At 52.6% G+C, this 26,506-nt stretch overlaps 1 protein-coding gene across 1 annotated transcript in view; it reads right to left on the bottom strand.

Moving 5' to 3' along the window:
* The window catches only part of VIL1 (villin 1), a 32,346-nt gene extending 11,463 nt beyond the window's left edge, over positions 1-20,883 (bottom strand). The window contains exons 1-19 of the mRNA XM_037848584.1: positions 20,846-20,883; positions 16,645-16,730; positions 16,063-16,137; positions 15,075-15,271; positions 14,051-14,159; positions 13,742-13,852; positions 11,875-12,077; positions 11,688-11,766; positions 11,402-11,500; positions 10,500-10,653; positions 9,735-9,835; positions 9,488-9,625; positions 8,814-8,972; positions 7,570-7,749; positions 6,854-6,999; positions 5,871-6,015; positions 5,190-5,378; positions 3,670-3,738; positions 2,417-2,557 (exon numbers count right to left, since the gene is read on the bottom strand). Coding sequence (XP_037704512.1) covers positions 2,417-2,557; positions 3,670-3,738; positions 5,190-5,378; positions 5,871-6,015; positions 6,854-6,999; positions 7,570-7,749; positions 8,814-8,972; positions 9,488-9,625; positions 9,735-9,835; positions 10,500-10,653; positions 11,402-11,500; positions 11,688-11,766; positions 11,875-12,077; positions 13,742-13,852; positions 14,051-14,159; positions 15,075-15,271; positions 16,063-16,137; positions 16,645-16,719 — 2,370 coding nt within the window. The 5' untranslated portion in view covers positions 16,720-16,730; positions 20,846-20,883. The remainder of the gene's footprint in view (positions 1-2,416; positions 2,558-3,669; positions 3,739-5,189; positions 5,379-5,870; positions 6,016-6,853; positions 7,000-7,569; positions 7,750-8,813; positions 8,973-9,487; positions 9,626-9,734; positions 9,836-10,499; positions 10,654-11,401; positions 11,501-11,687; positions 11,767-11,874; positions 12,078-13,741; positions 13,853-14,050; positions 14,160-15,074; positions 15,272-16,062; positions 16,138-16,644; positions 16,731-20,845) is intronic.
* Positions 20,884-26,506: the final 5,623 nt, after the last annotated feature.

Genomic DNA, 26,506 nt, shown 5'->3' with positions numbered 1-26,506 from the left:
GAACACTTTAATTGATTCCCGTAGGGAGTCCTGAATGGAAAAGCTTCTTGGTAAACACCCGTTGATTGATTTCAAGCTCTGGTGGGCCTGAAGCCTGAGTTCTCTAACCTGTCATTAGAGTTGCCTCCCTCCCCTGGGGCATTCTCTCCTCAAGGACCCGGGGAACCCAGGCAAGTTGAGAGTGCTTTGTTTTGGGAGAGGAGAGTAAATTTGAATAGTTTGGGCATCAGCGGATGAAGAAGAGCTGGCATAACCCAAGTCTCTTTGTAGCCCTCCCCACCCCTGCCCCAAGGCCCTCACGGCTGTGGCTGATGTATCCTAGGTCTCTGCAGTGGCCCATGCTGACTTCTCACCCAGCCAGGCTGACCCCTCAGCTCTGTCACTGTTGGACTCTGACCTCCCCGGCTAAATATATCCCAGGGCTGCCCCTCCCAGTGGACTTCTATCTTTCCATTGGCCCTGTTCTTTCAGCTGATTATCTGCCACACCTATGCCCACACCCACCTCCCTCTAATTTACTCATGGTGCTCAAATGTTTGTTACTGCCTGCAGCCAGACCCACCACCTCACTATTGTCACTGGCTCACCTTCCAAGTCTGGAGCAGGCAGGGAGGCCTGAAGAGCTCTCCCACCATCCCCACTTAGCAAGGAATCCTCAGCTCTCCTGCAACAATGCACCCTACTCCCACAATTAAAAAGTCAAAACTGACAACTGATTAAAAAAAAGTCTTAAGCTAAAGGCTGCTTCCACTTTGGTGAGATTTTGTGTTTTAATTCTATTGGTTCCATTCAAAATTAGTTATTCATTTCAGTCTCCTGTCAATCAACTGATTCAATAGCACCAGCTGCCCCTCACTTTAGAAATGCTTTTCTTTATGCTACATGATACGATGGAAAGAGCGGGACTCCAGAGACCTGGTGCTTGCTCTGGTTTTGCAACTAGTTAAATGACATTAGGCAAGTCACTTTCCCTCTCTAGACCTCGGTTTTCTCAGCTGTAAAACAGGTGATAATAACAGCTTACATTTCTAGAGGACTTTCTACCTATCTGGGCTGGACTAAGCTCATCACTCACAGTGTGACAGAGAGGAAGGATACAGATGACTTCCAGCCTTCCAGGCACTCAGATAGGATCCGGGAGAATGTGCACAAAAGTGGGAACGTTATTATACACGTATCAAGGCTAAACCCCTAACAGACTTACCTACTTTCTGCAAGAACATGTATCTCTTCTGTAGATTCCTCAATTCATTTTTAAGATTTCTTCATGGCTTATTACACACAGAGTAGTTCTCTCTTCTCACTACCCATAAGCTACACTTTGCAGTCTATTTTGGATCTTCATGAGTTGAAAACAAATACTAGAAATGTGTTTTTAACAAGCTCTCTGGCTGCATCCTCTCTCCCCAGTGATTCACATCAGCCTACAGCTGCAGTTACCACATGCTGAGGATGCTTTGATTCATATCTCTGGCCATGGTCACTCCTCTGAATTGACTGCCCACCAAAGATGCATTTTGACCTGGGTGTCTCACAGGTGTCTCAAACAGCATGTCTACTGCTAAGCGCATGATTGTCCCCCTTTAACACTAGTCTGACCCAGGGTTTTCTATCTCAGTGTGCAACAGTTTTCCCCTCTCAGACACACACTAACCAGCAATTAACATGTCCTTCATTTTACCTCCTAAATCTGTCGTTAAACCATCTACTTTTCTCCCCTGCCTCAGCCACCACCTATTCTAGTCTCCCATCTCTCTCGACCTGACAGCTGCAACTCTTGTAACCATCTCCTTACAGCAGCTTTTGCCATCTTCCAATCCATTCTTCACTGAGAAGCTGTAATGACTTTTAAAGATGTAAATCTGTCACTCCCCTCCTTCAAACCTTAATGGCTACTGTCCACTTTTAGAACAGAGAATACAATCCTTAATGTGGTGTAGAAGGCACTGCCCAGTTCACCCTCTGCTTTCCTCACCAGCTGCCTCTCCCCAGCTCTCTGCCCTGTGGCCACTCTGGTGCCTTGCAGTTTTGTTCCCACAGTGCACTTACTCCATGCCTCTGGACATCATGGATGCTGTGCCCTTCTCCATAAATAACCTGTCCCTCACCTTGCCTAATTCCTATTCACCTTTCCAAAGCAAATCTTGACTAAGTCAGGTTCCTTTTCTAATACTCTCCATGGCACCTTTGCCTCCCCCTTGTGACACTTATCCCTGAAATTAAACAGTACTGTGATTAGGCTTCTTTGAGCGCTCTCCCCCACTGAGATGTAAGCTCACAAGATAGGGACTGAATTGTTCATCAGGCTATCCCCAGCACCTAATCATCGGCAGGGCACAATGTGGGGGTCAACTAGGATGATTCAATGAATGGAAGAGCCATATCTTCTTGGTTCTCCTTCATGCATCTGACCCACCTCCTTCCTGCTGGGGTCTACACCCTCAGGGAGCTCTTCCACAGGTTTATTCACCAGCTGCTCCAGGGGGAAGATGGGGAGGGGTCCAGCATTGAGGATGGTGTTAGCATTGAACACATCCAGTTTGGGGCTGATGATCTCCTAGGAAACAAAAGGAAACAGCTGGTTACTTCAGCCGGTTTGTGACCACCTCCTAGGCTACCTTTTTCTCTGAAGCCAACATCGATTCTAGGGCACCTCCTTCAGGAAGCCTTCCTTGAGTCCCACTTCACACACACTTCTCATAAGAACACAGTACATTGGATTAAACCCATGCGCTAATAGTTTAGTGGGCTTTATCCAACCAAAGGCCAGTTGGTGCGAGGTGATCATTTTGCTCAGTAACCTAAATTCTCCATGACTTCACCCAGACATATGAGATCTAACCCTGGACCTTTGTGACCCTCTTATCTTTTGTGAAATTGTCATCCATAAATTCACTTAGCCTTGACCTATTTGTACTTTTCAGCCTTCAAAGTCAGTCTAACCAGAAGGGTTTATTGAGTGCCATGGGGTACTGAGCCTGTGGGTGGGGCAGCGATGTGATATGTGTTATCTGTTGATCACCTTGGTCTGCTTGTGAAATTGCTCTCATGTTCTGGACATATTTCTGCAGAGTCTACTCTATCTTGTCTCTCCTGTGAACTTCTTGAAGGAAAGTCTTGCTTTCATTTCCCATGTCTCACACCAGCGGTCTGTAGACTAAATATATTTCTGTCAACTAAATGAAAGTTTGAAGGAGTTTCAGTTATTCTACCTGGAGAAGAGATCCCAAGGGTGATACTGTATAGAGAAATCATTATTTCTCTAAAGTGTAGTCCATGAACTAATGCACCAAATTACCTGGGCCCTTTGCTAAAAACTTGCAGGTTCCTGGGTCCCAGCCCAGTTCTACACACTAGAATTTGAGAGAGTAGGACTTGGAAACCTGCGCTTTAATAAGCTTCCCATCCCATCCCTCCCATTGCCACACACACACTGCCCATTGCCCAGACTCATACTTGATAAAATTTGGAAACCGTTTCACCAGGGAATGGAAGAGACAAAGCAACTAGAGGCATTGGTTAAACAGCAAGAAGAACTTCCATGAGAAGTGGGGAGAAATGGTGGGAAGGAAAGCACGGGACGTTGGCATCATCTCTGGAACTTTCTCAGCACCTGCTGGTCTGGCCTCCAGCTGGCCACCATCAGCCAGCCCCCTACCACCTACTCACAGCAGTGATATTGTTCCAGTCCCCAGGGTTTCCAAGTTCCCCCTTCAGGTCCTCGTAGGATTTGGTGTTCTGCATATAAAGTAAGGAACAGGTTAGACCTGGGACAAAAGACCATTTTCCTTCAGGAGTTGAAAGAAAGACTGGTGGTAAGGAGGGGAAGAGGAAGCTCAGGCTGAGGCTGGGACAGCACTCTAAAAAAGGAGGTTAGGTGGTGCAGATGGATGTCAAAGGGGCTGACAGATCAGAAAAGGGCAGGGCAAGGTGTTCATTTGCCCCTGTTCAGGGATAGAGAGGAGTATGATCCTCCCACCACCCTCAGAGACCAATGCAAGCAACTGCAAGCAGCCACACACAGCCTTGATGAAAGTGCTGCTACACTGTGTAGGCTTCACGGGACTCTGGCGCCCTGGAGAAGCAGGGTCTTCCTCACAGGGCCTGGAAGAATTAAGGGGTTCTTAGGAGGGACTGTGACTCCTTGAGGGCCCCATCACATATCCTCAGTGCCTGGCACCAACAGTGGCATCATGAGCTCACATCAGGCCTAATGACTGAATGAGGCTAGCAGAGATGCCAGCACAAACCAGAGGGGAGGGGAGGGCTGCCAGAGTTGTTGAATTGGGGCACTGATGTGGATTTGAAAGTTCTTATATCCAGATTTGTGGCCTTGAGATTTGTCTGAATCCATCCTCAAGACAACTTAGCCCATTAACCACTGAATTAAAAAAAAAAAAAGATATATTTGAGGAAATTAATCTAAGTTCTCCACTGCCCTAAGCCTGACTGTTGCACTAATCTAGAGCACCTGAAAGCTGGACTAGGTTCACTCCACTTTTCACCGTCCTCCTCCCTGCAGCAAACTCCTTCTCTGGGTTTCCATTTTGAGGACCCACCCCCTGCTTCTATCTGGGGTCAGTTTAGAAAATAGCCTGTGGAAGTCAGATTCACTGTCCCTTAGGTGAGAGCCACATATATGATCCATTTTGCTTGGAATTTAGTGCCAGGAAAACATTTGTCTGTCCTTGAGAATGGATATTTTTGTTTCACCTGGCAATGAGAATCCACCAGTGCAGTCTGATAGCACTTACTGTGATAGTGGAAATCTGCTATATCCATGCTGTCCAATAAGGTAGCCATCAGCCACAAGTAGATATTGAGCACTTAAGATGTAATCAAAGCAACCAAAGAATTAAATCCTAAATTTTAATTTTAATTAATTTAAATGTAAATAGTCAGTGCAGCTCTTACTTATAATACCCAGCAGCTTTGAGCTTAAATAAAGCATGCAAACAAGGCACTATGTTACTGGCCTATGTTTTTGATAGATGCCCTTCCCTCTCCTTTACCAGGGAACATTTTAATGCTAAACCACCTCTAGTCTCTTTTACAAAGAAATAGGTCACATACACAAGGGGACAGAAAAGCCTGTGGGAGTCAGCCCTGCCCTTGGGTGTGCCACAAGGAAGCCACCTAGAGAGGGATGAGCCAAGCTGCCAGGGCCAAGGTGGGCTGGGACCACTCACACTCCACTTGAAGGGGTCCCAAGCCAAGAACCAGCCCGTGAAGGTGGGGGGCTCATGTCCCTGCTTCACTACAATGATGGGGGTCTCGGGGTCACGGCCGCTGGGGTGGGTCTTGAGGTATTCCTGCACCGTGGTGGCTGCTGCTTTCTTCTCGTCCTCATTGGCGTGCTTCCCAATCCAGAAGAAGACCTGTTGAGAATCCCAGGAACCTAGTCAGTGCTTCTCGCCTTCCCCGGCCCACCAGGCCCCGCCTCAGTTCTTTGCAGGCTAATCCCAGGCTCCAGCATTGAGTGCTGGCGCTGCTGCTGCCCAGCCAGATGACATGGGGCAGGCCCCTTCTCTGCACTGAGCCTTGATGTCTACATCTGGGAAAGGAGCAGGCTGGGCATATGCCCTCTACTTGAGAATTCTGCAAATCTGTGACTCCTAGTCTCTCTGGGGCCCAATCCCTCAAAAACACTTCTGCTGCCACATAAGATCAGTTGGATTTCTGGTGGAGAATACATCCTACCCAGTGGCCTGCCTGGTCACATCTCTCCCCAACTTCCTTATTCCTCCTTTGGGCCCTGTTCGTAATATGGGTCCCAGGGAGAAAGTACATGGGAGCCGAGAAAATGTTGAGGCTTCCGGCCCTGGGGATTGAGGCAGGTGGGAAAGGGATCCCCTGGCCTTCAGATCTACCTGGTCCCAGACATCCAGCAGGAACACATCATCCTCTTCCAAGTCATCCTGATTGAAGTCAGCGATTTCTGTGGCCAGGAAGCACCCTGTCTTGTTAGAACATTCAAAGAGCCGAGGGGTGATGACCAGGGTTTCCTCCTGCAATCTGCAGGATGGAGAAAATATTGTGTTTCCAGGAGGAAGCTGTGGGGATAGGAGAATCAAAGACACAACTTAAAGGGACTCTGAAGTGAAAAGCCAGTTGCCTAGCAAAATGCCCTCTCTTCTGATTACACAAAAGAGTCATCCCTTGTCCCAAGAGTGCTTTTCCAAAACATGCATCCCAATGGCTCATTTATAGACCTGTTAGGAAGTTCTTTCTTGTATCTTCCCTGCATCCCTCCTGCTGCTACTATAGCACATGTCCTTTTGCTTCTGGACTAGGGAATAGTGATTCATGGATGTTTATAAAAAGCCTTGACAGATCAGCAAAGCTGCTGCCTGGACTCACAGCTGACCTCAGACACACAGGTGAGCCCAGCTGAGACGAGACGAACCATCTAGTTTTGTAGTTTCAAAAGCAATAATTAATGTTTATTATTTAAAAAAAAAAAAAAAAAAAAAAGCCTTGAAAGAGGGTTTATAGCTGGGCTTTTCAGCATCCAGAGCCTGAGATGGCTCTGGAACTTTCTTCCTGAAGGGCAAACAAATAGTTCTGCCCCTCTCTTTGAGCTGTCTCCTATGGCAGTGGACTCCCATAGCTAGGGAAACACCCCCACCAGGCCACATGGATACCATGGTGAGCAGCACAGCCCTCTGCCTAGAAGCTCCGATGGCAGGGACTGCCCCTTATTTATCTTGTAGCCCTGAGGGCCTGGTGCAGTGCCTGGCAGACAGAGCTCTCCACCCATGCCTGCCGCAGGCTCTGGGCCAGGGGGGTGGCGGTGCTGGGAGGCCCTCCAGCCTTGCCAGCTGAACTGGAGGCAGAAGGAGCCAAGAGCTACCTTTTGGTGTTGGCATAGGGGGCCTTCCCGCCCAGAGCCATCCAGAAGTTGGCCGGCTCCTGCCCTTCCACCACCACTTGCTTCTCTGTCCGGGAGATGGTGTCAGCAACCATCTTAGCCATCTCCCGCTCGTCCCCGCTGCAGCCCTGGGAAAGAAGGGGTTAGGCATGCTTGGGGAGACCATCTCCAGTGCTGCTGCCCCTACCTCCACCATTCTGCCCCATTCACTAGCCTAAAGCTCTGGAGTCTGGGAGGCCCCTCCTGGGGCCAATGTGAGGCCAGTTGTCCCATCCTCACCTCTGTCCTTGACACTCCCAAGAATGGCAGAGGAGAGGGGAGAGTCTGCACCACTGTTAGAAGGCGGGAGAAGGAATATCAGAGGCTGAGAGTCCTCATTACAGAGCTAACCGGAGACAGGCACAGGGATAGTGACAGAGAGCCCAGACCTAAAGACAGACCCACACGGAGATAGGCAGAGGTGCCAGAGACAAAGGGAGCGAGAGAGACTGATTCAGACCAAAAGGCAGAGAAGCTGAGGGATGGCCAGAGACGGGGCCAAAAGACTGACCCAGAGCTGGGAAGAAGGGGAGACTGAGCCCCAGAGGCAGCTGGGAAAGGAGTGAGCCAGAGGCCCCCACCCTGACCCAGGCCTGCTCAGTGGCTGTGGGATGCCCAGGATCCACTTGGGGACAGGGACCTCTGGGCCCTGCACACACCTTCCCATACCACAGGTAACAGCAGGACTGGGTCTTGAGGATGAAGACATCATTGGAGTTGAGGGAGGTGGCCCGGGCTGGGACCTCAAGGGCTTTGGTGTTGTTTTCTCCAGTGCCTTGGACCTGGAACAGCCGCGTGGAGGGCACAGGCTCCAAGTTGTTAGCCCGAGAGGTGCCTCCCTGCAGGGTGTAAGCAGAAGGCAGGGGGAAAGGGTGTAAGTAACTTAGTAAAGAAGATGATGGGAATTAGACATAAGAGAACCAGAAGAGAAAGAGGGATTCAGGCAGGGTCTGCTTGCCCCTCCAGTCCCTTTGATATGCCATTACCAGGCTAATCTTCTCAAAACACTACTTTGATCATGGCACTCCTCTGATCAAAAACCTTCTATGGCTCCCCACTGCCTACGGAATAAAACTCAAACTCCTTGCCAGGCATCTCAAGGCCCCACTTGATGAAGCTGCAAACTGCCCTTCCAGACTCAGGCTCATTGCTCTCCCCAAACGCTCCAGTTTAGCCAGGCCAGGCTTCTCACTGCTCCCCACAGAGCCCTCCCTCTGGGCCTTTGTCTTCACCATGCCCCCTGCACAGCCTGCCCTCACTTTATCTCTGTTAAGCTCTTCGACTCTGACCTGAACGCCAAGATCTCCGTTTGCCACCAAGAATTCTCTGCCTATTCCAGATTATTGCATACATGCTCCCCTTTGAACTCCACTTTTATTTCTGACCTGTAACCACACAGTGCCTTGGACAGTTAGCCCACTGCTCAGGCACAGCCCCGTGGCTTTCTTCTCCCAGCCAGATGGTAAACAGTGTTAGCATGTCATTCTTCTCCCTCCTTGGTGCTTGGCAAAGGACCTTGTGCTGAGTAGGTGCCCCAGAAACAGATTATTGCTGAAGTGAATGTATGATGTGACTATTCATTATGTTGGAATGTACCAAAGCAGTTTGTCGTTTAGACAAATCTGGCCAAAATCACTTCCTTTTTCATGTAAAGGATTCAAGGCGTTAGGGTGTGGAGAGCAGACAGACTTAGCACATGATAACTTCTCATCACGTGTATGTTATAACGTAACTAAATGAATATTTCTATTATCAGTTCCACATGGGACTCAAAAGTCCTCTCCCACCAAGGAAAGACTTCGCCCCGGCCCCTCCTGTTGCCCACACACCAACCCCACCCCCCACCCCCAAGGGGCTCTGTTCCTTCCCCATCTCCCATCCAGCCTCTGTCCAGCAGCCACACCTGGTAGACAACCATGCGTCCCTTGAAAATGGACATGAGGTGGAGCGGCTCCTTGCCCATAGGGACCCGGATCTGGACTGGTTCGCCGTTGTACTGCTGGTCAAGGTTGACGGCTTGAAAGGCTGAGGCTGCGATTTCATCCTGACTGGCCTGTCTGCCCTGGGGGTGAAAGGAGGGAAGGACAGTGATGGGGGCAGTCCAGGTCCTGACCCCAGCCCCCCAGCCTGCATCCCATCCAAACCCCAGCCTGGACACAGCCAAAAAACCCAACCGCACCCAGATCTCAGTTCTGATCCCCGAACCCAGTCCTTCCCCAGCCCCGTCTTGACCCCACGCCTCCTCCTCACTGCAGCCTCCTCAGGAGAGACACCATGGGCACCACCCCACTCGCCCCCACCCAGCCCCATGCATAAGAACCCGTGCAATGGGGGGCGGGTGGGACGCTGATTAAAAGGCATCTTCCAAGGCTCCACTCCCAAAAACTATGGTTTGCGGAACCGGGTTGGGACCCAGGAATCTACAGGTTTTTAGCTAAGTGCCCAGGTAAGTGGCTAACGGTTAGTCCTTGGATTATGCCAGAAGTAGCCAACTCAACCCAAGGGTAATGACCACTTGGCAGGGACATGGCGGAGGGGGAGCTGAGCTGGCTGTGCCTCAGGCGGGGCAGGTCTGACCTGCCAGATGTAAAGCAGGTAGTGCGGCTTCTGGCTGATGAGGTAGGTGTAGAGCAGCAGGTAGCAGTCGCCCCCGTAGAAATGGCCTAGCCACTTGGAATCCACAGGCACCAGCTCCAAGTTCTCAATGCGCCACACCTGGGGCCAGTGTCAAGCCAGTGTCACGCTCAGGATGGGCTCCTCCACCCCCTCCCCACCTGGCACCTACATTACTACCTTTATTTCAGTCACCCTCCCCTCAACATACCTGTACCTCCCCGCTCCCGTCGTCTACCATCTTCTGCTGGGCAGCCACCTGAGGCTGGACATGCATGGATGTGGCATCAAACTTCACCTGCTCCACCTTGGCTGGGGTTGGGGGGGGGCGGTTCATGACACCCACTGTCACCAGCAAAGGACTTGCTGCTTATAGCCTAGAGCCCCAGGTCCCCACAACAGCCCTGAGTGGCAGCCTCAATTCTTACACCCATTTTAAGGATGAAGAAACTGAAGCTAGGGAGATTCAGTAGCTTACTTCAGAATGCTATTTCTCTGCCTCCAAGACTCAGGCCTAGCCAGGGCCTCCCAAGGGAGCTAGGAGAGGGACAAAGGGCAAGACTTCAGCCTTGTTGATCTGCCCATGTCCTGACCCCCTGCAGAACTGTTGGCCTTGTCTCCCAGCTCCTCAATGATGGAGGCTGTACATTAACCCTTTCTGCTCCCTGCCAGTGCCTGGCACCGAGCCGCCCTCCACAGATACTGTCTCGTGAGAATCTGAAGCTCTTAGGTTCCTTGAGGGATCCAATCCCATTCCAAATGAAAGGCTGGTTGTTCTCAGCTCTCTTTTTATGACAATTGCTGAGTTTATCCATGTCCCCTTGGGTCCCCTGCCCCCCTGGGGGAGCCCAGAGCCAAGCTAAAATCATGCACGGGAGAGGGGAATTGGGAAGGAAGGGTGGGGAGGCAGCCCAGGGTGCTCTGCAGACCCCACTCCCAGGTCCCAGCCCCCACCCTGCCTTGGCCTGGCCCTCACCCACGGAGCCCACAGTGTAGGTTTTGCCCAGGCCGGAGGTCTGTTTGGGCACTGTCCATTTCTGGAAGAGCTGCTGGAAGACAGCTGACTCGGCCCCATCGTTCTGCACCTCCACCTGAGTGCTGGGCGGGTACTGCTTCGCTTTGATAAAGTTCTGGGCAGAAAAGGGGGTGACTGGGGGCTCTATCCCTTCCTTAGCCCCCGATCCCAATGCAAACCAAAACTTGGCTCTAATCCCAACCAGACCCAGTGTCCAAGTTAACTCACATCCCAAGCCCAAACCTGAACCCAACCCCAATCCCATAGCTGATTCCAAACCTAGCCCTGCTCTGACCCCAACTCTAAGACCCCAAACCTGATGCTACATCAAATCGAACACTGACCTCAAGTCTCACTGACCTCAATGCTGATTTGAATACTGACCCCAAACCTCTGACCACCACCCCAAGGTCAATCTGACCCCAAGCTTGAGCCCACCATGATTCTAACTCTGACCCCAACCCCCAACTCTGACCCTGAACCCAATCCCCAATCAAACACTGACCCCAAAGCAGTTAGGGCTACTGGCTCCAGCCCCAAAAATGACCCCAAACTCTGACTTGGCCCAGCGCCAAGCTGCCCCAGGGTCTGCCCTCTGTTCTCCCCTCCCTCTGCTGGACCAAGCCCGAGTCCAGGGAGCTGAGAGCCCACCTCCTGACTGCCTGGCGGGCGGCTCCCTGGAGCGCAGGGAACCCCACATGGCTGCAGAAGCAACCCTCAGGCCCCCACAGTTGGTGAGGCCCAGCCCTTCCCTGCCACCTGCTCCTCCCAGAGCCCTTGCTGTCCTCGTCTGTAGCTCTGCCGTCTGAACCCCACTTTCCCCTCCCCCTGGCAGTTCCCCCTCCTCCCCAGCCCCTCCCTACCAATGCCTGGCTCATGGCTTCCTTCCTCTCCTCAGCATTGGCGTTCTTCCCCTTCCACACGTAAATCTTCAGGCCCCCCTGGTCCAGGATGTAACAGTCCTAGAGGCGGGCGAGGAGGACTGGGGTGAGGGCCACACAGCACCGGGCGTGCTGGACGAGGGGGGAGGGGGTGTGGTTCAGGCACAAAAATGTCTCTTGTCCCTGGAATTTCTACTGCTTGGGTTTGAGGTGGGTCGGGGTGCAGGGAGCTGGGAGCTGGGGGTCAAGCTCCCCCAGAGCCTCTCACCGTGTGATTGAGCAGGTCCTGCATGAGCGGCCGCGTGGCCACTTCCCTAACCATCAGCTTTCCCTCGGAGTCCGACACGCTGCAGGACAAAGTAGGGCACAGACAGGAGGGGCCCCGGTCACTCCCCGGTCTCAAGCCCCTCAGCCAGGGCACCCTGCCCCCCAGGAGGACCCGGCCTGGCACTCACTGGTACAACTTGAGGTTGGCCTTGAGGGCTGGCTCCACCACTGAGTCGGGCACGGCTGCCTTCAGCTCCCGCTGCCGTCCCAGCAGGTGGTACATCACCTCCATCAGCTGCGGGGATGCCTTCTCGTCCTCCCCGTCCACCACACACACATAGGCTCGGCCACCCCGCTCCTGGTCTCGGATCTCCTTGGCCAGGCTCATGCCCTGCAGGGAGGCCCCCCCGTGACCCAGAAAGCCTGGCGGGGCAAGGTGGCACCCACCAACCCAAATGCTGCGTGAACCCCAGCCCACCCCACAGCGGCCCGAGGGCTGAGGGCACCTGCTCTGCTTCTTCCCCTCAAGGCTTCTCAGGTGAGTGTGAGAAAACCAGGTGCAAACCAGTTGGGAAAGCAACTTTCCTTCTTGGCAGGAGCAGTGTTTTGAGTGGACTTCTTGGGCTGATTTGAATACTGACCCCAGACCTCTGACCCTGAACCTCCTTGTTCAGGTTTTCTGGTTTTTGTTTTATTAGAGGAGTTGTAGGTTTTAAATCATGCAGAAAACACAGAGCTCCCATGGGCCTTCAGTTTTGACATTGTTTGAACTTTGTGATTTTACTTCCACTGTTTTGGACAAGATCTGAGCCCTGAGGACCACTTTGTCCCAAAGCTCACGCTCACACACACACACACACACACACACACACAGAGCACTGTCTCACGTGTGCTCACACACGCACACATCTGGCTCCCCCTTCTCAGCCCAACCTCTAATGTTGCAGTCACTCGCATTTGAATCCCAGGCCCCCTTCTCTCTCTACCCTCCCAGGCCCCTCGAGAGCACGGGCACCCACAGTTCTGTCTCCAGCCCAGCTCTCTGCTCTCAGTTGTGTTTACCCAACTTCCAAGAAGACAACTCCATTTCAAGATGTCCAAAACCAAATTCTCAACTCTCCAAATCTGCTGCTTCCTGATCTTTCCCATCTCAGGAAATGGGACTCCCATCCGTCCCCACAGTTACTCAACCATAGTACTTTCGATTTCTCACACCTTCCCCTCTTCACCCCTCATTCAGCACTCAAGTCAGTCCTGTACTTACAGCTTACGGGGCGGTGCACCGCTCGGCACTGCCTCACCTGGGAGGCTAAGGTGGGGGTGGGGGGCTCCCTGTTTCCCTTTGCCCTCACCCCTGCCTCTTATCATGCCTCAGGGCTCCCATAAAACTCTCAAGGGCTCCCATAGCACTAAGAATAAAATCTGCCCTCTTAACAGCCCCTCTTTTGCCCTGTCCCTGACTTGCCCTGCCTTCCTAAGTTCCTTCACATTTGCCTGCCTCCCATCCTCAGCTGGGAGGGCACTGACACACACACACACACACACACACACACACGCACACACACACACACACACAACCTTTCCTGCCTTCCCACCTTCTCCTCCCACCTCCACCTCCTCTCAGAAGCCCTCCCTGAACCTCAGGACTGTCCCCCCCCACCCACTCACCACCACCCCCATCTCCCCCCCTTCTCTTTCCCCTGTCCATGCCTCTCCCGCTGGATGGTCAGCTCGCTGGGGGTGGGCTCTGTCCATTTCATTCACCACTGGATGTCCACTGCTTGGTCCAGGGTCTGCCCCACAGCAGGGACTCATTAAATATCAGCACACTAATATGTTGTTTAGCACCCACAAGTACACAGGCACAAACCCCACATGCCTCCCCTCTCCCACACACACTGAGAGACCCAGATCCACCATGGCACATACCCTCCCCCCACGGCAGGGAGACAGCCCTTAGGAATGGGGGACCCACAGGGGTGTGGCAGAAGTTTGGCAAGTTTAGCGGTGCGGGCAGTTGCTGGGTCTGCAGAAGCAGGTGGGGGTGGGCTTTACCCGGAGTCTCTCCTGGTGGTTGCTCTCTGGCCCGTTCCACTGGATGATCAGCTTCCCGAGGTCCAAGAGGAATACATCCCCACGGTTGAAACTCTTCCAGGACATCTCCACCTGGGGAGCCATGGGAGGCCCGGACCCCTCTCAGACCCCCGTCTATTGTCTTTTGGTCCCCCTTCCCTGCCCCTCACCCCTCCTCGGCCTCTGCCCTCCACTCCGTCCTGGATCCAAAGCCTCCTCCAGGCTGGAGGATGACCAGGAGACCGACCATGGCCCGCACCTGGCCCGAGGTCCCCTGCGGGGCCTGCCCACCTCTCCAGCCACCACGTTCCTCTTGCCCTTGACATGCAGCAGCCGCTGGACATTGTAGGAGTTAGTCTCCACCTGCCTCAGGCCAGAGGCCACGCCCCCTTTCCGGATTCTGAGAAGACAGGTGAGCTGGTCAAGGTTGAGGGCTGGCAGGTGCAGCTGCCGCTGGGCGGCCCGAGGGGCAGGGCTGGGACCAGGCGAGGGGAGCACGGTGCCAAGGGCACAGGCACTGAGTCATTCACTCCCTCGGGTGTGCAAGTGTAAGGTGGGCTGTGGCACATTTTTACATGGCCCTGAGAGTGAGGGCCTCCGGAAAGGGGCACACTGGACACCTTACTTGCCTCACCCCAGTCCTGGGCCTGCCAAGGGGCTGTGGGGATTGAAGCGAAGGTGAGAGGGGAAAGGTGACAGCTCAAATGCCCAAGGGAGGGGTGAGGCTGTGGCTGACTTGGGGCTCCTGGCCTGTCCCAGACGTCACTAGCTACTGGGCTTCGGGTCCTGTGAATTCATGGGGAAGCCCGGAAGCCAGAACTTCAGATGTCTCAAGAGAAGCTGGAAATGTGGGTTTTTAGGGTGAAAGGCTTGCTTTAGAGAAAGGGGGAGCAGCTGTCTGCTTGGCCAGAGGGGAGGCTTGACATGATGCCCTGGAGGGTCACCTCGGGCACTGAGCTCTCCAGGACATTCAAATCGGAGTTGATTTACAGAAATTCAGGGCACATGCATTTCAGAATGGCCTCTGGGGGGAAACCAAAGGCATTCTCAGAAAGGGGAGGGCCCAGCACACAGTAGCAGCAGAAATGGGGGTGGGGGAAGGGAGAAAAGGGAGGAATAGTCACCAAAAACCCATAACCTCAGACTCCGTTTCTGACCCCAGGTCACCTCCTCCTGCCCAGGATCTTTTCCCCAGCCCGGGTCTGCCCACCTCCCCACCCCCCAGCCTCGGGTGGCCCTCTCCAGCCTCACCCCTGGCCCCAGGGCCCCCCAGGTCTTGGTCTCCCTCCCCAGCCTGCAGCCCGTCCCTCCATACACAAGGCCCTTCTTGAAGTAGCCCCGGAAGGCGTCGCTCTCGTTGCCCTGGACCTCGCGGTGCTGGACAGCCCGGCCTCCCAGGAAGTCGTCCATCTGCGTGGTATAGATGGCGGCCGCTCCCTGCTCGTCCTGGGACGAGTCCTGGCCGATCCAGAAGTGGATGTCGTAGGACAGGTTGCTGCCAGTCTTGTGGATCTAGGGAGAATGGATGCCCAGTGGACCCCAGGCCTCGGGCTCCCACCGCCCTCTCCCCACCTCCGTGTGCACCTGCTCCCCTAGGCCACGTGGGTCCTGGACCACAGAGCTTGGCCCAGGGAAGCACCCTGGACTGGCGCTCGCAGCCCTGAGTCGTGGCCCCGGCTCTGACCCTGACTCTGAGACCGAGGCAAGTGGCTTCCCCTCTCTGGAATCCGCCCACCTCATCATAGGCCAGTGTTTCCCCAAGTGCTGGCATGGACCATCAGAGGGATGGGTTGCATTTAGGTGGCACACAAACAAGGGTATCGTATGGAGCAATTATGTACATCTGTCATAGCTACTTTCTATTTATGACACGTGACACTGCCTTCTATTTGCAGTAATGATACAGGGTTCTGTTTCTAAATAAATGTATTTACATTTTAAAGGTGAGTCAACATAAAGAAAACTAAAAATGAATGAACAGTACAGCTGGTACCAGGATGTGGCGAAGGTTAAGAAGGTGATATGAAGATGACTAAGGATCTTGGCATTTGGACTTGAGTTTGGATGACACCCCACCAGCTCAGAAGGTCCCCTGAGACTGTAAATCCACAGGAGGTGGACTCAGCTGGCCGCTCCACAGCTCAGCGGCTCAGCAGCAGGGCACACCCAGTAAATACTGTCTCGAGGTGGGGCCAGGCCAGCTCTCTGTCCTCACCCAGGCCTCGGATTCCCTCCCTGGCACCACGTGGATGAGTGGGCTCTGCTCTCCACTCAACCCCCTCCCTGGCGGCCCCCACACTCACAGCCAGGACTATGTAGCAATCGCCATCGAAGAAGCTCCCGAAGGTGCTGGAAGGAACGGGCACCATCTGCATGGCCTGGGAAGAGAGAGGAGGTCACAGGGGCCGCCCTGGCCACCCAAGACCCCCATGGCTACTTGCGCCCTTAGCCACAGGGAGAGGCAGAGAAGGAATGGGGAGGGGAAAGGCACGAGGAAGCTGGCAAGGAGAAGGAGCAGGAAGTAGAACAAAAGGAGTAAAAGGGAAGAGGGCGTCCGGAAGCCTGCATGATGAGCAAAGCCTGCATGATGAGCAGGAGGAAAGGAAAATGAGGGAGAAAGGAATGGAGAGGAAGACTGAAAGACAAAGAAAGGAGAGATGGAGAAAGGAGGGACAGGAGGGAAAAGGGATGCAGCAAATACTGAGAAGGTATGGGGGGAGGGGAGGAGTGGGAAGGTGGGTGATTTGAGAGGAGAGGGGAGTCCAGGGAGGGACGGGGCGTCGGGTGCAGATGCCAGCACACAGCGCCAGTGGGGCAGGACGGGGGGCAAATCCGAGGAATCTCAGGCCTGCAGAGCTCTCCCCCACCCCCGGGCAGGGCCTCACCTCGATCCTCCATATCTGCACCCCCGGGGTGGTGATGTTGAGGGAGCCTTTGACCTGGGTGCTTAGTTTGGTCATTATGGACGAGCCTAGGGGTAGAAGGACACGGGAGCAAGGGCTGAGCCTCTGGGAAGGCCTGGGGTACAGGTGCTGCACCTCCGGCCCAGCCCAAGAGAGCTCTGGACAGTGCCGGGAGGCCACAGGCTCAGGGGCCTTGGAGGAGGAACAGGGACGGCCCCCAGCCTTCCCACCCAGCACTGATCTTGTCACTCTCTTGCTCAAACACCCACCCTGGCTCCCCATCACCTACCGAATAAAGCCCCCACGCTTCAGCCAGGCATTTTAAGGCCCTTCTTTATCTAGGCCTGAACAATTTTTCTCTTTGAAAATATTTTAAATCAAAGTCATGCTTGGTTAAAAAAAAACTCATACAGGTTTTTTTAAAGAAAAGCAAATAATGAGAATAAAGGCTTAAAAGTGTATGCACCCAAAAGAATTGAAAACAGGTTCAAACAAAAACTTGTGCACGAATATTCATAGAATCTCTACTCACAAAAAGTAGAAATAACCCAAATGTCCACCAACAGACAAAGGGATAAATAATGCAATGTTATTCAGCCATAAAAGGGAATGAAGTGCAATATATGCAACAGGGATGAACCTTGAAAACATTATGCTGAAGTGAACTAAGCCAGACACAAAAGGACAAAGGATCGTATAATTCCATTTATATGAAATGTCCAGAAGAGGCAAGTCTATAGGGACAGAAAGCAGATTAGAGGTCACCCAGGGCTGAGGGAGAAGGGAATGCGGAGTGTCTGCTTAAGGGGAAAGGGCTTCTTGCTTGGGGTAATGAGAAAGTACTGGAACTAGATATGGCGACCGTTGTACAACATTGTGAATGTCCTGAATGCCACTGAATTGGGCACTTAAAAATGGTTAAAGTGGTAAATCTTATGTGTGTTCTACCACAATAAAAAGAAGGGTATGCAACAGTTTCCTGCCCTTCCTCCCCAGCTGCCTCCAAACACCCCTCCGTCCTTGTTCTGGTGACCCCCAAGATGTAACCTCGTGAGGGGGGACCGTGTCTGCTTGTTCAGCGCTGAGTCCCCAGCATCGAGAACACTGCCGGCACTTTGCTGAATGAATGAATGAACGAATGAATGGCAATGAGTGAACCCTGCCACTGTGAACCGCCCTCCACCCATTGAGCCACAAGAAATCCACCCCCACCCCAAGCTTCTTTTATGGCATGGGCTCTCTGTTTTTTTACCTGGTGCTGTGTTTTCCATCCCAGGTGATTCATGAGAATCACCTGGGAAGTTTTCAAAAATAATGCTCGTGCTCAGATGCCCAGGCTGCACCCCAAACATTCGGGTCTGTCTGGGTTGGGTTGGAGCTCAGGCATGTGTAGTCTATTGTCTGCTTTTAGGGTAGGGGGGTGTGGGTGCTTCCTTAATGTGTGTGCCTTTGTAGTCCCCAGTGGTTCTGAAATGGGCAGGCTGGAGAGCCCCTGGTCTCCAATCACCCTTCTCCATGGCTTCGCTACTCCCCCAGCCCCCACTGGGCTGCCTGCTGGGCATTCCCACCGAGCCTGCCACCTTCCTGGCATGGAATTGCCTTCCAGGAGTGCCCCTTGACCAATGAGTAAGGCATGAAAGGTTGGGCTGCCCCCACAGAGCAGGCCTCCATTCTCTCAATCTAAACTCTCCTTGCACCTTGACACCCCTTGGGTCTTCCCCTGGGATGATGCCCTGGAAGTGCCTGCTTCCGAGCCCAGAGGGGGGCCCATCTCCCTGATATTCTGGAGCTTGGGGGTGGGGCCCCTCCAGCTGATCCCAGTACTGCTTGCTGCATGTTTGCAGAAAGCCCCTCGTTCCCTGATCCTGCCTGATGCCCCGGGCCCCTGGCGGCCACAGCCTCTTCCTTTAGGTATTTCTCAACCTGCAGAGTCCCCAGAGCCCCCAGGTCTCCTGGTTCAGCAGAACCAATTCGAGTACAAAGGAGGAGAAAGTTTCCTGTTTTATTTCGATCAGCATCTTTCTCTACATCCCCCTTTCTCCAAAACAGACTCCCTTTGATATTCACTAGCTGTGTGAACTTGGGCCCCAGTTCTCCATCTCAGGGATGAGGGGGGCAGTCAACGAGGTGATCTCTACAGTCCCACCCAGGGACAATCTCAGATTCTAGGTGTGAACCACAGCAGCAAGAGGAATCGAGGGTAGACATGAGAAAGCACTTTTTGCTCATTGGAGAAGGGATTAGGGGGAACCGAACCGGGACTTGAAAAAGCCAGAGCTCTCCCTCCCCAGAGAGAAATCAGGACTGGGGGGTTCATCAGCCTGAAGGGGAAAGGGGCCGGCCCTTAGAACCAGGTGTAGGATCCTGGGGAGGGGTGGGCGTGTGTCCCGACCCCCAGACACCCTCCAGCTGCTCCTGCCCCAACCCACCGCTGCCCCCCACTCTCTGGCAAGTCCTCCTCAGCTCTCCCATGTCCCTCGGCTGCTGGGAAGCAGACGGCCCCTCACTCTGCTCCCTACTGCCAGCGTGGCCCTGGGTTGGCTACGCGATGTCTCCTCCCTCGACTTGAACTCATTGACTTCCCCTCACCCTTGACCTCTCTCCTCTGTGCTCCCCAGATTGGGGAAAGCCACCATCACCCCCAGACCCTGACATCAGTCAGCCATCTGGGCAACATCCTTTTCTCCTCATCTACCCACCTAAAAAGATGGAGCCTGACACCCATGCACACCTCTCCCCATGGGGCTCACACTTTGCCTTCCAGTATCTCCCAGCTGCCTGCCTGCCCTGGCGCTGCCACGTGGCTTCTCACATCCCCACAGCCTGGCTCTGGCAGTTCCCTTCTCAGAATGCCCTCCCCACCCTTACATACTTTTCTGGGCACAATTTAGGTGTCGCTTTTTCCAGGAGACCTTCCCCGAGACCTCGGGCTGGGCGAGGCCCCTGCTCCTGGGCCCCAAGGCACCCTGGACTGGAGCCTCTCTTGCCCCAGCCATGTGGTAACGAAGGTTCTGTCTCCTCCTCCGAACTCAGACGTCCCCGGAGGACAAGGAGCTAGAGATGTGTGTCTTTGTAGCCCCCAGGGCCCAGCACATAATAGGTGCTCAATACATCTTTGTGAGGCTGAAAGACTGAGGTGGAGGGGAAGGGATGGGCCTTCGGGGCCCTGGGGGCAGCTGGGCTCCTGCTCTCCTCCAGTCCTATCTTTCCTTTTATATCTCCTGCCCTGGTACCCTCCGGTGGCGGCTCCTGAGGGCCCCAGGGTCCTGCCACTCCTCTTAGCCCCAAGTGGAGCCGTTCTGAGCCGGACAGAGATGTACTGAGGCAGCCCCTGAAATCGAGGCCAGCCTCCTGCATCCCCAGGCCCAAGAGAGCAGAGGGGGCAGACACCCCCAGCCCCTCCACCCGGAGCACAGGCTCTGCCTCTCACGGTCCTGAACGATGCCAGCACAGGCCTCCTGGGAGGAGGGTGGCCAGTCTGTCCTAGGACCCTAGTCTGGCCTTGGCTCCCAGCCTCTCTCCTCTCTTTACAGCTGAGTGAGGCAGCGGTGGGCTGGTGAGGCCAAGGGGGCAGGGCAGGGGGAAGGCTGGGGGAGGGCAGGTGGGGCAGTCCTCATCCTGGAGTGGCCAGGTCCTGCCACCCCCCACCCCAGCCTCTGCCCCTGCCTTTGCTCCTGCCTGGTCAATTCCTGATGACTGCTGTTCAACCCCTAGGATCCAGAAGGTGAGGACCCAGAGGTCCCAGCAATGTCAGGGGAGTCATGACACAAAGAAACCGTTCAGAAGAGGGAAAAATGGGCAAGAGATGGGCTGGGGGATGGGGGTGGAGGATGAGAGGTGTGAGATTAGAGTGACCAACTTGTCCCAGTTTGCCTGGGACTGTCCTGGTTTTTCAACTGGAAGTCCCAGGGTCCTTCCGAGTCCAGGGCAAACTGGAATGGGGGCAGCAGGTGGGGAGACTGAGAGAGCAGGTGTCAGGGGCGGGGCCTGCAAAATCCTTTCCTTGGAAGCCCAGGACAGACTCGCTGGGCTCCTTGCTCTGCCCAGAGTGCCCAGCCTCTCCGTGCCCAGCCTCTCCCTCAAGCCAGCTGCAAAGTGCTACAGGAGGTCCCACTGCCAGCAAGAAGCAGGGACCCTGTCCCTCCCACTCTCGTCCCCATGTGTTCCCACCAGGTTGCCTTACCTGTCTGGGGGAGGCAGCCGCCACCTGGGAGATCTCGGGAGTTGTGGCAAGCTGGCTGCAGGAAAGCGACCTTTGTACCCTCCCCCCCCCTCCTCTAGGCACTGCCTTCACCATATATGGGAAGATAGGGCCCCAGAGAGGGAGAGAATGGGTGAGGCGGTGGGGACGCAGGTGCCCGCCAGGTCCCTGGGAGCCCAGAGCCCAGAGACAGCCTGACAGCTGGAGCCAGATGTGACCCACCCTCAGCTCCCCACCCAGGGATGGGGTGGATTCTCCCAAGGGCCCAGGCCCTCACTGCAAGTGGACAGCACTGGCCGAGGAGGGCAGGGGGCACCTGGCCCCTTCCTCCACCTAGCTGAGTGGTGGAGGCTAAGCTGTCTTGCCCCCTTCCCTGGGGAGAATGATGTTTGTGGAGCTGGGGGGCAGGACTCCTGACTTCTAGAGCCCCAGACACAGGGATGCAGGACCAGGCTTCACATTTGGGCCCCTCCAGGCTGGATGGGGCCCTGGCATCCCTAGAGGGTCTCTTCACTCAGCATGACCCCGAGGCGAGGTAAGGATGGGAGCAGGATGTGCTCTTCCTGTCACTCCCCTCCCAGCCCCGCCCCGTTGAGTGGGGCACTGGCTCCACCTGGAGTTTTTATGAGCTGCCATAAACCAGTCCCTTTGGACTCTGCTCCACCATCCCTCTCCCAGAAGTCAAGGCTCCTGTTTCCAAACCTGACCCTAGGGGGACCCCGACCCGTTCAGGATGAGAGAGGAGCGTGGCCCTCTCTTGTGCGGGTCTCGATCAAAAACCGGCTTTGCTCACAAACCCCGCAACTCGGGCGGTTGCCCCTCAACTTCCACCCCTGCAGAAATTCCCCGGTGGCTGCCTCTGAACCCTGGTCCTTTGCAGGGGGAGATGACGCCGGCTGGGTATGAGCAGCCCCTCCTCCTGACCACACCCTCCCGAGACTTCTGGAAACCAAATGTGTGTGTGTGTGTGTGCGTGTGTGTGTGTGTGTGCGCGCGTGCACTCGGGCATAGTCTCGTACTAGGCATAAACACATTGCAGGAGCTTTTTTATTTTTCTTTAAATAATAATATAACACTTTTTTTTTTCCTGAATAAAAAGGAGTATATGTTCACTCGATTATATGAATAAGCAAAAAGGAGAGGAAAAACTCACTGATAATTCCACTACAGAGATAATCTACAGGGAATTAACTTTTAATGATTTGTTTCAGAGTATTTCTTTTCTATAAGTCACTGTCCAGGACATATGCTGTGTGGGTAGATTATATGTATGTAAGATCTATCTGTATTTATACTTTGTATGTCATATATTATATATTATTTTGCAATTTCATTTTTGCCTCATAGTATTGATTAGATAGATCACATAGTTTATGTAACCATTAGTTCATTATCGGCCTTCCAAATTATATCCAATTATACAAAGAATGCTGTGATAAGTATTCTTATCACTAAATCTTCGCCATTCAATTGCATCCAGTATTATTGCTTTCTCTCTTTTTTCAGTATTGTTTCTTTAGGCTAAATTCCTAAAAGTGAGATTGCTAGGTCAAAGTTGTGAAAAATTGCATTAAAACATAATACCTCCTGTAGAATACAGGAGGGCCTGATCTTTTCCCTCACATTCTCCCCAACTCTAGCATTTAGGAAAATCTGTCAGTTTGATTGTCAAATAAGAAAATAGTCATTGGGTTGACTTTTGTTTCTTTGATTACCAGTGAGACATAACATTTAAAAATATTTATTGGCTACATCTTCTTGTGTGAATCTCCAATTAACCTGTTGGAGTTGTTTAGATATTTAATGTATTAAGACTGTTAACTTGTCTGTCATTTATGGAATGCTTTTCTCCAGTTTGTTGCTTGCCTTTTAATTTAGTGTAGGGAATTCTTGGAGCAAGTATGCTTCTTAAAATTGTTCCCAACCAATTTATTCATTATGATAAATGTCAAACATATAGAAAGTGGAAATAATAGTATAATGGTATTATAATAAACACCCATCATTAAGAATTAACATTTGTCGTATATATTTGAAAGTAAGTCACAGATATGGTGGTACTTCAGCCCTTAACACTTAATTTATCACATATCTCCTAAGAATGAGGACAATCTCCTTCATAACTGCAATTCCAATTTCATACCTGAGAATATTAACAATAATTTATAACATCATCTTCTATCTAGTCCATATTCAACCTCTCCAATCATCCCTAAAAGGACTTTAATAGCTGGTTTTATTGTTACAGGCTCAAATAAAGATCATGCATGTCCTTTGATTATTGTATCTCTTTAGTCTTTTTAAAATACAGAACAGTCCTTGTACCATTTTTTTTTTTTCATAATATTAACTTACCAGAGTCCAGGGCAGTTGTCTTATAGATGTTCATATTCTTATCAAGTCTTTCCTTATGGTATTATTTGATTTGTTCCTCTTTTTCTTTTATTTCCCATAAACCAGCAGTTATATCTCAAGTTTTTATTAGGTTCTAGTTAAAAGCTGTTTTTCAAGAATACTTTAGAGGCCAGTGCTTTTCAAACTGTAATATCATAAGAATCACCTGGGAAGCTTTTAAAAATGCAGATACTGATTCAAGGGGTCTGGGTGGAGCCACTGACAAGCTCCCAGGTGGTGCTGATGTGCTGGTCCACGGACCACGCTTGGAGGAGCAAGGTCAAAGTGACGCTGCATGCTTCACAGTGCATCACTTCGGGAGGTACAAAATTTCAAGTTGTCACACTGTGAGTGATGCTAATTTCAATCTCTTCATTAAGATGGTGATTGCCAGGTAACCCCACTGTAAAAGCATGCTTTCCACTTTGCAATTAGAAGCAATCTTGAGGTGATATTTTGGCACAGGCCACATGAAAATTTTTACTTTTTTATTTACCGCTTTCTACTTCTTTTGTAGTTCTCCTTTTGCAATCACTTTTTTAATATCTGATTCACCCACAGTCTCTTTTGTTTGCTGCTATATCCTGGGGCTGGTATGTATAGGCACGCAATGAATATTTAAGGCAAGAAACAGAATTTATGATTTCTATCTTTAATATTATACTTAAGAAGGTGACTATATTTTAAATTTTAAAATGATTCCTATTTAGAAAATTAATAAACATACCTGGTAAAATAATTCCAAAGTACAAAGGATATATAATAAAATGTATCCTATCCTACTGGAGAATACATATATATTTGTGTCTATTTTGATATTTCTCCATAAATGGAAAACACCATGGCTGTTGCTTTGGTTCCTTTACCAGTATATTTTGGAAATCATTTATATCAGCTGGCATAGTTCCACCTCAGTGTTTTTCATGACTTCATGGCATTCTCTGGTATAGATTTAGTGAGATTTATTTTAACCAATCCCTTATTGGTGAATACTTGGGTTATTTCAAGTGTTTTGCTGTTACAAACAAATACCTTTATATATACAAGGTTTCATTTATATGTATTTTATCTATAGGGGTAAATTCCTAAAAGTGGGAACTGCTGGATCAAAGAATATCTGATTTTAAAAACATTTCTGAGAGATATTGTCAAATCATCCTCCAAAGAGGTTTCACCAGTTTATACACCTGCCAGCAGTGCCCCATCACGCTAGTTTCCCTACACGCTCAGCGTGTATGTGAAGTAATAGTGAAGATCTGCCCTGCGCCAGGTTCTGTTAGAGACACTTTCACAGCAGACACACAGCCACCACTTCCTGCCAATTTTATTTCCTATCTCACATCCCATCCCTTCTTCCTTCTTCTCTTTTCACTCTGCCTCTGCCCCGGCTCAGGCCTTTGCCCATCTTTGGAACCATAGCGGAGGTCTCCCAATAGGGTCTCGAGTCCCTTTACTCCTGGTTCAGCCCACAACGTGCAGCTGTCAGATCTGAGCACGCCCCCTCCTGCACGGGGTCCCTCAGGGTCCTGCAATGACTCCTGCTGCCTGCAAGGAAAAGGCCACTCCCTGGGTCTGGCTATAGATCTGCAATATCTGGTCCTTCCTGCTTCCTGCAGCCTCATTTCCCTTCCTCCCCAACTCTGGGGTGCAATTCCAAAATGTTTGTCATTTTCCGACACTGCCTGCTGGGGGCTGCCTCTGAGGGCTGGCTCAGGCGGCTTCCTCTCCTGGTGCACCCCACTTCCTCAGTCCACCTTCTCCTGAATTCATCTGAGCCTGCCCTCCGGCAGGAAACCTTTTCCAGCCCCCCCCGCCAACTGCCTCCCCAGGCCGGGTTAGGTGTCTCTCTGTGATCCCACTTTCCTTGGGCTGCATTTACCGCCTCTCAGTTTTTAGATCGTCTGTTCACGTGCCTTTCTCCGACACTAGGGTGCGAGTTCCTTGAGAGCAGACGCTGTGGCCTAGTCACTGCGGCGCCCCCGGGTCCTGGCACCATGCCTGGCACAGAATAAGCGCCCGATACATGTGGTTGATTTGAACTCTCTGTGAGTGAAGGCCGTGTGGGTGGTGGTGGTGGGGAAGGGCTGACTGTGGTCTCATTCAAAGTCGGGAGCCCTGGGGTCATCTCTGCACTTCTGGGCCTCTGGGATGCAAATCTATGGAGACCAGTGTTTGCATGGAGAGCAGGAAATAGGGCAGGACTCTAGGACAAGGGCAGAGCCCAGGGAGGACTGGGCATCCACCCTCTCCAAGGCTCTGTGGTCCAGTCCAGCCTGGAGCTGACAGGCTTCCGTTCCCAGGTGTGAGCTTCCAGGTCCTCGCTGTGTTCCACCAGGAAAAATGAATGTGTGGGTGGGAGGGGGCGGTAGTCACATCCTGCACGTCTCGCTCACGGCAGCATCTGCGCCGCCAGGAGGCAGCCTGGGGCTGGGTTCGCAAGGTAGGTGATGCGGAGTGGGAGGCGGAGGTGGGGGCTCCGGGGCCAACATTGGGAGGGGCAGATTCCTCCTTCCCCGTGTGTAACTGGTGGGGACACAGCAGGATCAACGAGACGGAATCGCTTCTTTCCAGCCCCTGGGGTGGGCGAAGGGCCGGAGTGTATGTGTCCAGAGGGTCCCGCGTCCAGGAGGCCAGAGAGGCCTCTAGTGGCCACCGCGGGAAGCCGCAGGGGCGGGCCCGGGAGGGCACTTCCTGCCAGGGTCTGGGCTGCCCAGTTTTGCAAAGGAAGTGTTGCCAGGGCCGGAGGGGCGGGGGTAGGAAGTGGGGCGGAGGTTCTTGCCAGGGCGCTGCCAATGGACACCAAGAGGCCGGGGTGGGATGGGGGACGGAAATGCGGAGGTGAACCTTCCCCGACCCAGTCTCCCTCGAAAAGCAGATGCTCGAGCCTGCCAACCCTCGCCCGCCGCGCAGCGCCCGCGACGCCTCGCTGCGGTGCGCGTACAGCCAGAGATGGGAATCTCTCTCTCTCCGGCCAGCCCACGTCAGTGCTGTTAAAAGTTCTTCCGTTTTGAGCCGAACCCGGCTTCCCTGTCATTCTCCCCACTCTTTCCACTTCTCCCCTCTGGAACCTTACAAGCCCCTCCCGCCTCCGCTCAAGGGCAGAGACCACACCCCGTCCTGAGCTCCAAGTCAGTCCCAGGGACCTCCCCTACCCAGGCATTTTAGTTTTGCTTTATATTAGCTATTATTGCGTCCTCTTGTGTCCGGGGATTTGATCAATTCTGCATGCATCTCCATTTTGCTAGCTGA

This window comes from Choloepus didactylus, chromosome 9 (assembly GCF_015220235.1).
Source record: "Choloepus didactylus isolate mChoDid1 chromosome 9, mChoDid1.pri, whole genome shotgun sequence".
Lineage (NCBI taxonomy): Eukaryota > Metazoa > Chordata > Mammalia > Pilosa > Megalonychidae > Choloepus > Choloepus didactylus.
Note: the sequence above shows the minus strand (reverse complement) of the source record. Positions and strands in the feature narration are given on the sequence as shown.